Source organism: Mytilus californianus, unplaced genomic scaffold (assembly GCF_021869535.1).
Source record: "Mytilus californianus isolate M0D057914Y unplaced genomic scaffold, xbMytCali1.0.p SCAF_14, whole genome shotgun sequence".
Lineage (NCBI taxonomy): Eukaryota > Metazoa > Mollusca > Bivalvia > Mytilida > Mytilidae > Mytilus > Mytilus californianus.
The window spans coordinates 25,778,441-25,793,392 of NW_026262626.1; the positions used below are offsets into that span (position 1 = coordinate 25,778,441).

General features: G+C 33.8%; 1 protein-coding gene across 2 annotated transcripts; it reads left to right on the forward strand.

Annotated features, from left to right (window-relative positions):
* Positions 1–2,687: 2,687 nt before the first annotated feature.
* On the forward strand, positions 2,688–13,384 carry LOC127724590 (actin-binding protein WASF3-like). 2 transcript variants are annotated; one of them, XM_052231608.1, is made up of 8 exons: positions 2,689–2,878; positions 6,187–6,227; positions 8,435–8,711; positions 9,491–9,644; positions 10,440–10,551; positions 11,062–11,295; positions 11,810–12,500; positions 12,710–13,384. In XM_052231608.1, exons 3-8 carry the CDS (start codon positions 8,438–8,440, stop codon positions 12,895–12,897), a joined length of 1,653 nt encoding a protein of 550 aa, XP_052087568.1. In that variant the 5' UTR covers positions 2,689–2,878; positions 6,187–6,227; positions 8,435–8,437; the 3' UTR covers positions 12,898–13,384. The 2 variants fall into 2 exon arrangements, with proteins under 2 accessions (XP_052087569.1, XP_052087568.1); XM_052231609.1 differs by lacking the exon at positions 6,187–6,227 and having other exon boundaries at positions 2,688–2,878.
* Positions 13,385–14,952: the final 1,568 nt, after the last annotated feature.

Consider the following 14,952-nt stretch of genomic DNA (forward strand, 5'->3'; position numbering starts at 1 on the left):
CACGAGCCCCTACGTTTCTTTTTTTAATTTTATTTCATAAAGTTTAAAAAGCCATTTTTGAAAATCTTATAAAATCCTTGATATTTTTCAAAGAATTTGAAAGAAAAACGGTACCAATGTTAAATATATGAAAAATCTAGAGAGATTAAACTCCCGCCAAAATTTCAATTCATAATATCTCAAATACAAGTACACGGACCTGTAATTGTTTTCTACTTTTTAAGTTCCGTTATTTATATACTCCAATTTATAACAGTCTTTTTAAAAGCTTGTTATTTTGAAATAGAGGAGCAAACATCCTTAAGTACAGCATCGGCTGATCTTTATATAATGATCAAATTAAATTACATGTACAAGCGAGTTTTAAATGGTATAAATTTCACCCGCAGAAGATGGTCAAGAGTATGTCACCCCTTTTTGAAAAATGACCATTCTGAAAACTTGTTTATATGAAAATTAAACCATTTGATTAAGTTAATTTAACTAACAGAATGTATGCTTTTATCTGGCATAATTAACCAGATAAGGTCAAGTGAAATCTCTTAGGTCAAGATTATTATATGGTGGATTTTAAATGTTAAATTTTAAAGCGTTTATATAGGGACTGAAATATACATGGGTAAGAAGATCATATAACTTGGACTATAAATGGGAGAGGTAAGTCTCCATTGTAGAGCAAATAAATTTGATGGAACTAAGCAACATCAGGCCGATAAAGAATCGAAAAATAAATTTTTGAAGGTGGTTTTTTTATATGCCCGGAAAAATTAATAATCAGTTTCAAAAACCAAGATGTTTAGCTGCATTTATAACTTTCCCTTTAATGGAGAGCGAAAACATAAAGGTTCCAGTGTATGTGATCAAAATTGGACTTAACGTGGAATGCGGAAACGGCAGTATAATGTCATTTCAAGACTTCCAACAAAAATATCAATTGAGACCTAATATATTCTTAATATATTTGACAGTATTATGGAATGATACACTCATTGAAATCTATTAGAATTGGTGTGATAGAGGAAAAATCCTAAGCATTGCTTCACCTCTGAATCTAAGAAAAGTTCAAAGTTCATATTAAAGGTTTCCAATGATACTTTTACATGAAAAGAACATCGAGAAAATAATGTAGATATGACAGGTATTACTTAAAAAAAACTCACTCTTGTTCTATAAAAAAACACACACAAGAAACAAAACTTCCCTGGTTCCAGTATATAATTTTCCATAGAACATCGGAACTAATGATGAAGATTTACAACTGTTATCGACGGGTGCCACATGTGGAGCCGAATCTGTTAACCCTTTCAGAGAACCTGGGATCACGCATGTTTGGTTTTTTTTTTTTTGGGGGGGGGGGGGGGGGGGGGATTCGTGTCGCTCAGTCCTTATTTCTATATGTTGTGTTTTGTATATATACTGTTGTTTAATTTTTGGTCGTTTTTCGTATTTTGACATGTCGTTGTCAGTTTACCATCGATTTATGAGTTTGAATATCCCTTTGATATCTTCCGCCTTTCTTTGATATATTCATAGATTATCGTTGATCATCAAAGCAATCGAGTTGAGATGACCAATGATAATCTGTTTATCGCTATTTCACCTATGACGACGTTGTCAATTTCATGTCAATTTCATTAGCAACGGCACGTGCCCCCTTAGTTTCTAGCGATAATTTTCATATCACTCGGCTCGGCTGAGAAAGGAAATTATCAGTCAGTTAGATCAAAGGAAATTTTCGTAAAATAGCGATAATCCGACATATCGCAAAGAACAACAAGAGAGTATAGAACACTTATCTTTGTCTCCTATTTCTGGCTTGCATTTTACCATTGGATTTTTTAATGAAAAATATTGAACTTCATTTGGGATCAAAATTATTTCATTTTGTATATTTGAAAGTATTTACATGAATTTTGTTGAAAATCAGGTAATTTTGATTGATAAATAAAATGCTTACAGAAACATGTTACAAGAAGTAGTTCCAAATATAAATGCGTTAACAGTTTAATTTATCTCCGGAAAATCCTGAACTTAGAAAGACCTATTTCCTTTAAAACCTTAATCGAGACGAATAACACAAATAATGGAACCACTGATTGCTTATAATTGATTAACCTTTTTTCTTTTCTTTTCCTGTATACTTACAGTATTTCTGTACTTTTGATTCGAAAACAACAAATACATTTAAAGCGAAAAGTATAAAATTAATTATCTGATGTTAACCAATATTTATTTTAAAGTTATGTTTTATATTTTAAAATATTTAAGTGTTCAAGTGACTTGTCATTCTGTTCGCCTGTAATTTAGCATGATGTACCAGCTTGATGTTTCAATAAAGCAAATTCATTATAAAAAGAACTGTTCAATAGTTTCTGAGGTTTCATAAACCTGCAATTCTTTTGACTTAGATAGTTTCAATTTTTAGTAAACAAAATTTTATAAACGATGTAAAATGTAAGAACATTTTATCTAAGCCTTATGTGTATATTGATGTGTAAGCTTGTTTGTACATCCATATTTTGTATATAAACGTGGTTCACCTGTAAGATGAATAAATAAGTAAAAATACTTACAAAAATTAAATTGCATGTATACTCGCTTCGCTTGATATTATCAACTAACTGTTTACATAGCATAACATTATGTAAATTCACTTAGTATATGAAAATGGTACAGATACTTCCCGATTAATTTAAAAAAAAAGGGGTTTAATGATTCGAAAAAGTTTAAAATGTAATTGCAAAACCTATAAATTACAGTCAGGTACATGTATATGTTACTAATGGACTAGGAAGTTTGTGAAAACATTACCTGTGAAACGTCTTCCGTCTTTATTACAAGGACATATTGTTCAGGCATTGATGTTAAATCATTCTGCGTAAGTTACATTTGCATTTCATTATTATACTGCCGCTCTGCATTTTTTGTGGTGTTAGTGAGTGCCGTGTCTGTCTGTTCGTCCACCTCTCCTATGTACTCGCAACTTATTCTAAAACATAAACTGGATTTCAGTGAATCTTTATAAAATGTCTTCGCTACCTTACAGCTTGAGCAGCTCCTTTTTTTATTCTGTGGTTTATAAATGATTTCGGGGCTTCTCATAATCAAACATAGACTATAAAGCATACCGTTTTTTTCTCTTTTAAACTGTTCCATTATGTCATCCAGGTCCTTTTATAGGTTACATGTACTACGATATGCGCTTTTCTCATTGTTGAAGGACATGCAGTGCTAAATAGTTGTTAACATCCTCGTCCGTTGATCTCTGGTGGATAGTTGTCTCATTGGCAGTCAAGCCACATCTTCTTATTTTTATATTTACCACAATTTTAGAAATTTGCGAAATGTCTGGACGAGTATGAATATATTAACTGTGCTCACAATCTTCCTAATGATAAAAGTTTAACTGAATTAAACCAACCATTTCATGATACTACTTGGAAGTGTGATGAGATGATTGAAGCTGTTAACTTTCTAAATTATTAAGTCAGGGATTTCATTACAACAAATTACTTAAAACCTTTACTAAATTCTTTCATAGATACAAAGATTTGGTTCGGAAATTTTGATGTACCTAGAAGTAGAAAACTTATTTCAAATGGGATAGCACATCCTTATTTTAACGGAGATGTTGTTTACCGTGCCCGGAAATTTGGATACGATCCGGGTAAACTTATCGATCCTTTTAGTAAACTTCTTCTAAAAGGTTACAAATTCAACACTGTAATAAGATCTTTGAATATTTTTTTTATTGGAATAAATATAGATTTTGTTATCAATAAATTAAAATCAAACTAAATATTATTTTTATATACATATGCACATTCATGGCTCTACAATCTGTCGATATCTGCATCTTGGCATTGCACAATGTCATGTTTTTTTCTGATTGTTAATTACAGGATCTCTTATAGCTGACTACGCGGTATAGTTTTTGCTCATTGTTGAAGGCCGTACGGTGACCTATAGTTGTTAACTTCTATGTCATTTGGTCTCTGGTGGAGAGTTGTCTCATTAGCAATCATACCACATCTTCTTTTTATATTGTTACCACATTTAAGGAAAACAGACAATCCTCTAAACACACCTTGTCAATTACTTTGTAATATCGGTGGGTGTGCAACTCAGACAAGTTCACGAATTTGAAAATTGTAAAAAAAAATCAGGTATATTGCAAGTACAAAATAAGAAGTCCTACGAGCAAAGCTCACAAAATGATATCCCAGCCTCTTGCAAATATAAAAAAGAAGATGTGGTATGATTGCCAATGAGACAACTCTCCACAAGAGACCAAATGACACAGAAATTAACAAATATAGGTCACCGTACGGCCTTCAACAATGAGCAAAGCCCATACGGCACAGTCAGCTATAAAAGGCCCCGCAATGACAATGTAAAACAATTTAAACGAGAAAACTAACGGCCTAATTTATGTACAAAAAATGAACGAAAAACAAATATGTAACACATAAACAAACGACAACCACTGAATTACAGGCTCCTGACTTGGGACAGGCACATACATACAGAATGTGGCGGGGTTAAACATGTTAGCGGGATCCCAACCCTCCCCCTAACCTGGGACAGTGGTGTAACAGTACAACATAAGAACGAACTATAAAAATCAGTTGAAAGAGGCTTAACTCATCAGATGGATAAAAATACCAATACTACAATTACAAGTGTACGTGGCCGGGTACTTGTACATCCAAACAACAAAAAAACACTAAGTACAGATCTGAGAGTACTCGCAGTTACTGACAGCTAGTTCAAAGCCACTAACAACTAATAACAAAAATCATGCATCTAAGACTAAAATTATCAATCCGTACACATCCAACATCCAATGGATTTAGTCTAAAGACGTCATAAACAGTCAGAGAAAAACATGACCTTGTGCAATGCCAAGATACAGGTATCGACAGATTGTAGATCCATGAATGTGTATATGTATATAACAATAATATTTAGTTTGTTTTTAATTTACTGATAGCAAAATCAATATCAGTACCAATAAAAGTCCATACTTCGGTGAGGTAAATCCAAAAAAACAATTGAGATCACAAACATGTAAGAGGTACTAAATGGCATTATATTGTGAAGATTCCGAGTTTCATCAAATTCGTTTTAAAGGTTTAAGAGGGGACGGGAATGTAAATGTGTATTGTAGTGTGCACATGGTTTTCCACATGAAATGATTCTGATTATAAAACAAAAAATGAGGTGCACAAAAGTTGTGGATACAAAATGAATACCCTCTAATATAGTGCCATGGCAAGTCCATTGTTGAGGGAAACCCAAAAATGGTTCTGACAAAAAACAAAACAAGAAGTATACAATAGTATTACATGCTTATAAGATTGTGATAAAGTTAGAATAACTTGTAATAAGGGGTATAACAGGATTTGCGGAAATAAAATGTATACCCCTAAATAAAGCAATGTCAAAGTCCATGCTTTGGTGAGGGAAACCCAAAACAATATTCAGATAAAAAAAAAGGAGATGCACAACAACATTATTTTATTAAGGTGGTGAGAAAGTTTAAATAAATAGTAATAAGGTGTTTAGGAGGAGTTGCGAAAATAAAATTGATATTCCCAAAATAACTAATGACAAAGTCATTGCTTGGTAGGTTAAACCAAAAAGTAACCTGGACCAAAACAAAATAGGAGTTCATTGTTTATTTTAGACTTTCATTATATTATTATTGAAGTACAATATATGAGTAAGATTCGGTGTGAGTTCCCCCAATTCTGTCAAGATGTTCAGGAGCAGTTGTGGATACAAAGTTGAGACAACGGGGCGAACAAATGCATGAATGTACAAAAGGACAGACAGACGGACGGACACCCCTCCCCAAATCACTATATATCGAGGATATAACAACAGTTTAATCTTCGATTCCCTTTCTTTCGATGCATATTGAAAGGAAACAACAATAGAACAATCAGCAAAAACTTCCTACTGTCCTGTTTACCATACTATAAAGAATTATCGAAGCTTTTTAATATTTCTTTTTTTGTATATTACCCAAGACACTTGTCTAGTATAAGTAATATGTCTCACTGTTCTATATATGAAAGACTTTCTTAATTACAAACTTCCTTTTTCTAACTTTTAAGTGGTAACTGTATATACTATCACATGTTAAAATACTAAAATACGGTTTCATTTTTCAAATACTAGTAATCACTAAAGCAGATATAGGAAAAAGAAGGAAGAGTAATGTGAGTACAATGTATCGTAAGAATGCATGGGAATTAAAGAATATCTGTTTTTATAAAACAGTTACTATGGTTGATTTGACATGTTAAATTGGCATTAATTGTCAAATTCATTTTCACCGATGTGACTCAAATTCTCAATATTTGATTTATAACATACTAACACGTATATCCAAATAACAAAAAGTCTAAAATAAACAATTAACAATGCATGGCTGTTGTCTGCTCTATGGTCGGGTCGTTGTCTCTTTGACACATTCCCCATTTCCATTCTCAATTTTATGGACTTGATAATTTTGATCAACATTTCGTGTGTATTTTAGTCTGGACGCCATCGAATTAACCACCGAGATGACGGTCATATAACCCGATATAAACATAATATAGATATAAATAGATAGCGAGCACGTGCAATTGGATTTAGTTCTGTTGGATTTCAAATAATAGGTTGAAAAATATGTCAATCATCGTGTTTACCTGTATAAGAATGATTTTTATGTGGATTGAATCAGTTAACCAAATGGTTCATCCTTGTTTAACTTTCAATGTTGACATTTTTTTCTTTTTAATAGCTGAACCCGCCTAGTACATGCGTAACCCATCTCTAGCTTAGGGGTTAAATTGAAGGTCACATGAATACGGATTCAATCAGGTTAAATTATTGACTTGCAAGTGAATAAATCACCAGCGATGTTTTTGAGCTTATTTTGACAAATTTGGACCAAACTGACTGCTTATAACGAAATATTATTTCAAAATTCTGCTTTTATTAATACTCGAAAAATAAAGAATCGTATTTTAAATTATTTTCTTAATCGTAGCTAATGCCCCTTTAAAATATTGGAGGATCATTATATGTTTTTCATAATGACGGCTTCCAGCTACAAAAATTACATACTTTATCAAACATGGTAATAGGACATGAATATTAACCTTGCTTTTCTACATGTACTATAGGCCGACTCACTTAATTTGGAGTTTAAACTGCTCCGTCACAAGGTAGCAAGCAGTCCGCGAGAAGAAATATCACACAAACTGGAAACATTATTCTAACTCCCAGTCAATCTCTCTTTGCTTTTTAAAAAAACTGTAAACATAGGTTGCTATTTTCTCAAATTTCAAGGAATAACTTTTCACGCGGCGGAAATACTCGACTATCGAACGATGAATGGGCTCTTCACATTAAAATTATTGATTTGTTCTATTCAAGCAGTGGATTTGTTCGGGCATCTTTACGTGATGGCGAAATAAGATAAAATAACCCCCGCGCAAAACTTTCCACATTAATAGTATTTGGTATGCTCAGTCGGGGATGGAAACCCAAAGATCTCCCGCACTCAATGAGATCAAGATACAACGAGAACACCGTAGCGTTTTATAATAATAAGATACTTGTACAATAAAGTAGAAAATCTCTATGCTGTAATTAATCCGTATCTTCCAGCATCCTTAACATATCTCTTCTAACACCATGTTACTGATAACTGAACATGCATAAAATATCTGCCACTGGACGTTAAGCAACCAACTATCAATCAATCGTTTTACTAATATTTAACTGTAGCAACCAGATGAACATTTCAACAAGCAATGTGTGTATTACCCTAACACAAACTTTAAGGAGCTGATATATATATGAAAAGGACCAAAAGTGTAGTATAACCTTGGCAACGATTCAAACCTATAGGCATAAGGGTGGTTCATTAATAATTTCAAATGATTTCCTGACTTTTATTTCTTGCAAATTTCATTAAAAAAAAACATTATACATATTCTCTGTCAGTACCGAAGTACTGAACTATATAAGATTGGTGATACCCACGGGATTGATCAATTTCAAATCATGACTGCTGTACCTAAGTACTGGCACACCGCTATTAAGACGGTCTGTGTCATAGAAAATAAAACATTTATAATTAGACTTTTTTTTAAAAAATACAACGTTGGAAGAATATCAAAGCAAAACAAAAAAATCGGAATATAATTTAGAAGCAGCTCTAGTAATCTTCGATGTAAAGATTTTGAAATATGTTTGGGTTTTTTTCCCTTAAAAATACCAAGATTAGTAACTTTTACAATAATAGGTATATCTACGATCAGTTGCTATCAAATTCGTCATATTTATACTGCGTTTATACATGCCGATTCTAGACAATTTTCCTAAATAAATTAGTCAATTTAAATATTTAAGCGAAGAGTCATTGTTTCAGGCGATGCCTTTTATACAACGAAAGACCGTCCCTGCCCGCCTTAGCCAAGTTCAGCTTACAAAAGATGTTGCTATAGGGGATGAACTCAATTGCATAGCTAACCATACCCTTTGTGGGATAATACAACAGCTTAGTAGCCTGAGTGACAATGCCTCGGAAATGTTTGAAGATCTGCTTACAGAGACAATGAATGTCATCACTAGATCAAAAAACCTCAAAAATAAAGTCAGCGAAATGAAAGAACAATGTAAAATGCTTGAAAAGGAGGAGACTGGGGGTAAGTTACTAAATTATGTTACTGTTTACATTATCGAATATAGGTACATTGATCCAAAAAGGATAGAAGGACACAATCGAAGAATCATATGAATCAAAATCACCCATTCAAATTGGTTATCCAAAAATACATTGTTCACTTCTTTGATAGCACGTTAATCGTTTGTTTAATGTTAAGCACAGGGATGTTTTAGCTCATTAGATATACATAAGTGTATCTAATGAAAGTAACTATTTCTACTTCTACTTTGTAGTGACCGCCTTCAACACGTTGAAGTTTTATGTCGCTTGTACTACGCATGGTTTAGTGGAGACGTATATACAGTGAAAGTTAACAATTTTGTAATTATTAACAAAATTGATTATAACATTTTTACATAGTGCACATTTTTATTTTATTTATTATATTAAGATAAAACTATTTACACATGATAAATTTACTGACTGTAGGTGTAGGTCGAGACAGCTGCTTTGGACGACTCTACAGAGTCGCTCATCAAAATACTCAGAGGAAGGCTGTTCCAGTTCTTAATCGTTCGCGGAAAAAAAAGATTGTTGGCGTATTTGTGTTCTGCTGGGTGGAATTTGGTATGAGAGTGTGTGCATGTTCCGAGACTGTCTCAGCAACTATAGATGAATCATTAGTATATGGTTTAATCTCTAAACTAAAAATCGTTTAATCTCTACGCACAAAATTTTAAATTGTTGATTCTCTAAACATAAGAATTTCAATTTATACCATGAAACTTTTCATAACTAAACATTCATATTCGTTTACAGGATCTTTGCATGCAGTGAACATTGAAAATGAAAAGGCACTATCGCAGCATTTTGATCAACAAATTCTGAGTTTAGAAAGCAGATCTAATGCTATAAGAACAATCTACGAGGCTGCTAATCCTCCGCCTGCTATTACAAAGATGAACCAATTCAGGTAACAGTGTACAAATTTGTAAATGCATTCGCACTTGAGGTCCTGTCCATTCTAAATGACTGAACCACGCTCAAAATTACATAACAATCGCGGTTTGAACTTATCGGATTTGATTGGTTACACTTTTATTGGCTGTCATGGTGACAATACCGATGCTAGGCAACCAACTCTTGAAGCACGGATGCGGGAAAGGGGCATCAAGGGGACCTTTTTGAGAAATCCTTCAGGCTAAATGTTACCTTAAACTGTTTGACCTTTAATGAGGGCATATTTTCAGTTGGATTGCTGAAAATTAATCTATATATACTATATGCATGTTTTGGGTACCTAATTTTTTGACTCATGGGGTTCCAGATGATTGATAATTCAGACAAAGGAACTTTGACAAATCCAGACAAAAGAACTTTGACAAATTCAGACAAAAGAATTTTGACCAATTCAGACTAAAGAACTTTGACCAATTCAGAACTTCTACCACGTCAAATTCGTTATTTTTTACTAGTTGTGCGCAGCAGATAAGACATACGCTAGGGATAGTAAGTTATTTTCTTCTCCAAAGATATAGTAAAAAATAGGAGCAAGCGAGTACGAAGAATGGCAAATTATATTGACCAAACATCTATTGTCACAACTAAATTGAGAGACTTGTTACCTTTTAAGATATACACACGATAGAAAATTGCCAGGAAAATGTCTTACACTCTTGAAGTATATACTAGTAGTTTTAAATTGTTGCCTCTTACGTTCGATATTTTTTTAAGATTCATTGATCAATAGATTCATTGTCTTTTTCAGGGAAAATGGTACGAATGGATTGAAACTGTATACAGACCCAACGTTTTTCTTTATGCATTGGTTTTCACAGATGCAGAAAAAGGAACCCGATAATCGAGAGCATAAAATAAAGGTTGGTACTTTGGCTGATTGTGCTAAAATATAAACACGTTTGTTCCGCTTTGGCTAATTGTGCTATAAATAGAAGTCATTTGGTTAAATTTCAGCTTACTTCATTTTTTTTTTGCAGCGTACACCCAGCAGACATATCAACAGCATTGGTCTCTCTGCAGGAAGAAAGACGTCAATGTTCCTATATTTATTTGCCTAGGTCAACTTTGAGATGTTTGCAAGTAGAAAAACACAGCAGGATCTGCTTACCCTTCCGGAGCACCTGAGATCATACCCGGTTTGTGGGGTTCGTGTTGTTCACTCTTTGGTTTTCTGTGTTGTGTTTTGTATACTGTTGTTTTTTTCTTTTTGTCGTTTTTCGTTTTTGCCATGGCGTTGTCAGTTTATTTTCGTTTTATGAGCTTGAATGTCCCTTTGGTATCTTTCGCCTCTCTTTTAGCTACGAAATATATAAAAATATGAAAACTTAATATGCCATGGAAATATACGTATTTCCATTTCTTTTATACAGAGAGCAGAAAGAAAAACAAGGCGACAAAATGGAAGTGGACCTAGACAAATTAAGAGAACACGGGATATAATGAAAGAAAAGGCAAAACGTGAGGAATTCAGCTCAAAGGGTCTTCAACCAAGTCACGGGAAGTGTAAGAAGAATAAAAAGAAAAATATGGAAGGTTTTTCAAATACACAGTGGGAAGAACGACATCCTGACCAAGTTCCTGCAAATGGAACAGAACACGACAAGGTATATATAGTTTGTATTACTTTACTGTATACAAGTTTAAATTTACAAGTTTTCCATATGTATGTAGCAGTGGAAATGCAGTGTGTTAAAATAACTGTTTGAACTATGTAATGAAACAAGTTTCGATTATCTTACGGTAAATAAGAGCACCTTTTTTATTAAGCATCTACTCCTATTTTCCTATTCCTACAAATGATAAATAGTTATTGAACATTAAGGCACCTACCTTTTACCTTTTGTGGGAGGCTTATGATTTTATTTTAGTTTTTTTTTTTCGGGGCAAAACACTATAATTTAGAAATGAAAAACAAACTAATTTTTTTTAATAACATACACTGGAACAAGATTTTTTTAGATCAATGTTGGCTTTTTTAGTTTCTTTCCCTTCCCTTTGAAACATTAATTTCAAGAAATTTAAAATCATACAATTAATTTAGAATAAAAACATGTCCTCAAACCACAAAATAATCTATTCAATTGAACATCATTTGAGGCATGTTGTTTACTATTTTAGGTGCAAAATGAAACCTCAATCTCAGTACCACTTGCCATTAATGATAACGAAGATGTTACAACGCCGCCAGTTCCTCTGCGTAAACACAATGAAACATGCCATAATACACAGTCTGTGTTACCTGCACCGCCAGATGAAAGATATAGCCAATTACCACCACCGCCGCCAGACGACAGATATAGTCAATTACCACCACCGCCGCCAACACCGCCACCTATTCTAACAGATAATGATCCACAAATTTATCCCAGAAACAGCGTCGCTCCTCACGATTTTTATCAAAATGACAAAGAAAACTCTATTAATGAAGATCGAGACTCTATTTTCCCTTTACCACCGCCACCAGATCTTTTAGAATTGAATAATGACGAGGAAATTGACAGTTTTATGGAGCCACCTCCTCCACTTGAAATAACTTCAAACATGATCAGACCATCAAATAAGCTCAAAGCAAAGAGGATAAGTACATTTGTCATGACATCCGGCATGGAAACGAGCGACAATATAGATGGGCGGCGATATACCAAACTCATAGATTATCCGGGAATTTCTAATGCACCGCCACCACCACCGCCACCTCCGGTACCAGGATTACCACCTCAGCCAAATGGATCGGTAACGAATAATGCACCTACTACTTCTGAATCTCTACCTGCAGCGGGAGTGTTTACAGAAAATTCTCTACTCGCAAGTATGTTTTTAATGATAACAGATATTTTAGATTTAAAAAGGATTTGTGTTTTGTGTACTGTTGTTTGTCTGTTGGTCTTTTTCATTTTTAGCCATGGCGTTGTCAGTTTATTTTCGACTTATGAGTTTAACTGTCCCTTTGGTATCTTTCGCCTCTCTTTGACATGTGCACAAATTAATATCTTAACTGCCAAAATAAATCAATTTCAGTTAAAAAGAACCTAAAACAGGCGAAAGAAAGAAAGACACCAGCACAGTCAGTAAAAACACAGTCAAACCAACTTGATGTTAACACAATAATGAACCGAGCGTTAGAAGGCCACAGAAAGTTCATCGAGGACAGTTCAAGTGACGAGGACGATAGTGACTTTTCTGATAGTGATAGTGACTGGGATTAATACCGAAAGATTGCGAATAAACTGAAATCAGTAAAACTGAGGACTTAATTCAATTTAGTGGCGATTTCAAATATAAGTATTTGGAAAAAATGCTATAGACCAATGACGAATCTAAAGAATTCAGTTGAATCTGAAATTTTAAGTTTCGTGAATGATTTGTTTTACATTCTTGAATACTGCACATGCATGCTTTAGAATATAAAGAAAATCATATCATCTGCTTATTATAAATATAGGATGGCCTGAATGGGGTTAAAGAAGAGAAAATAATGGCAAAACAATAAATGATAGAAATCAATGAAAACAATGGGGTGCTAAAATAAAACGCAAATTTGGTGATAATGGTAAAATTACGGAATTACTACATCGCGTAAATTTTACGCGAAACTAAAACTGTATCAAGGTAATGGTTTATATATATATTTGATTGCATTCAATATGTGTTTGTACAAGTATAATTTGAAAATAAAATGAATATAAAAACTTACCATCAAACACAAAGGAGAGAGAGACTGTTCCTATGGGAAAAATCTGTTCAACTGCGTTTCACTAAAACCAATACAGATTGATTTTTTTTTTTAAATAAGATGTGGTATGATGGCCAATGATACAATTCTCCATCAGAGACCAAATGGGATAGAAGGTTAAATATAGGTCACAAAAGAAAAGCACTAAATTACAGGCGCCTGACTTGGTACAGGCACATCATAACAGTATATATGTTAACAATACAATTTAAGTAGAAACGTCATATTTAAAAGGTAACAACTCCTATAAGAAATCGTCCGACATTTTTGATAGATTTACAGTAGATCCGACTGTTCAGTCAAGCATATCTATAAACAGCCATGTTGTTTTCTGGATGAACAAACTGGTTCAGCAGATTATGAGTTGAGATCTGATAGACAGCGAGGCATACGAGTAAAATGGTCATCTTGGTGCAAAACTGCTATTGAACAGTGTCATCGACAGTTTCCTGGTGGGACTTTAAATCGGTTTTGATGCTTACTGTTTCACTTTATAAACGTTTTCAAGATAGTAGGCAAAATACACAAGTCGGTCAAAATAGTTAGTTAAGGACATCGACGCCGATTAGGGTATGATAAAAGGAGATGTACATGTAGGGTACATGTCAATGATTGGTGATTGATTGATTGATTGGTGTTTAACGCCACTTTCAGCTATTGGCTATTTCGTGGCGGCCAATTTTTATTGGTTGAGGAACCCAGAGTGCCCGGAGAGAACCACCGACCTTCATGGGAAAACGGACAATTCTAGCCAATTAAGATTGGAGTCGAACGCACCTGCCACCTAAGGAACTCACAACCTCAGTGTTGACAGGCTAGTGATACAGTAGTTAAACTATTTAGACCACTCGGTCACCGAACCTATACACGTCAATGAGAAAACTATCAACCCAACAACCAAAGAAACCAGAAATCTAAGAGTCATTTAAAGGTTTCAGTGATCTTGTCTTTTTTCAGATCTTAAGCATTTTTGTTAAAGACAAGTATACTTGCACTTTACTCTTAATATATTCTATTCTTAACCATCATAAGATGAGTATAAAGGAAACTAAACAATACCTGGTACAAGTATGCTAGAATCCAAGAATATATCTATTTTTCAGAAAAAATAGAAATCACGTGTATTCCTGACTGTCCCGTAGATCTCACTTGCAAGCCTGGATCATGTATTATAAATCTCACTTGCATTCCTGATTGTTAATAGTCCAAACTTGCATACCCAGGTGTTCTTAATCTGTCTTGCATTTTTGTGCGTTGTATAAATCTCACTAGCTTTCTATCTTTTAGTTTCATAGATCTCACTTATATTCCTTGTTGATTTTTAGATCTCACTTGCATTACTAGGTGTTTTACAGATCTCGTTTGCATTCCTGTGTGTTTTATAAATCTCATTTGTATTCCTGTGTGTTTTATAGATCTTACTTGTATTCCTGTGTTTTATAGATCTTACTTGCAGTCATTTTGGGGCCCTTTATAGCTTGCTGTTCGGTGTGAGCCAAGGCTCCATGTTTAAGGCCGTACTTTGACC

Excerpts from the sequence above, each read along its gene's own strand:
- LOC127724590 (XM_052231609.1), top strand. The coding sequence starts at position 8,438 with ATGCCTTTTATACAACGAAAGACCGTCCCTGCCCGCCTTAGCCAAGTT. Across the intron at positions 9,645-10,439 it reads ACAAAGATGAACCAATTCAG|GGAAAATGGTACGAATGGAT; the intron begins GTAACAGTGTAC and ends TGTCTTTTTCAG. Across the intron at positions 10,552-11,061 it reads ATCGAGAGCATAAAATAAAG|AGAGCAGAAAGAAAAACAAG; the intron begins GTTGGTACTTTG and ends TCTTTTATACAG.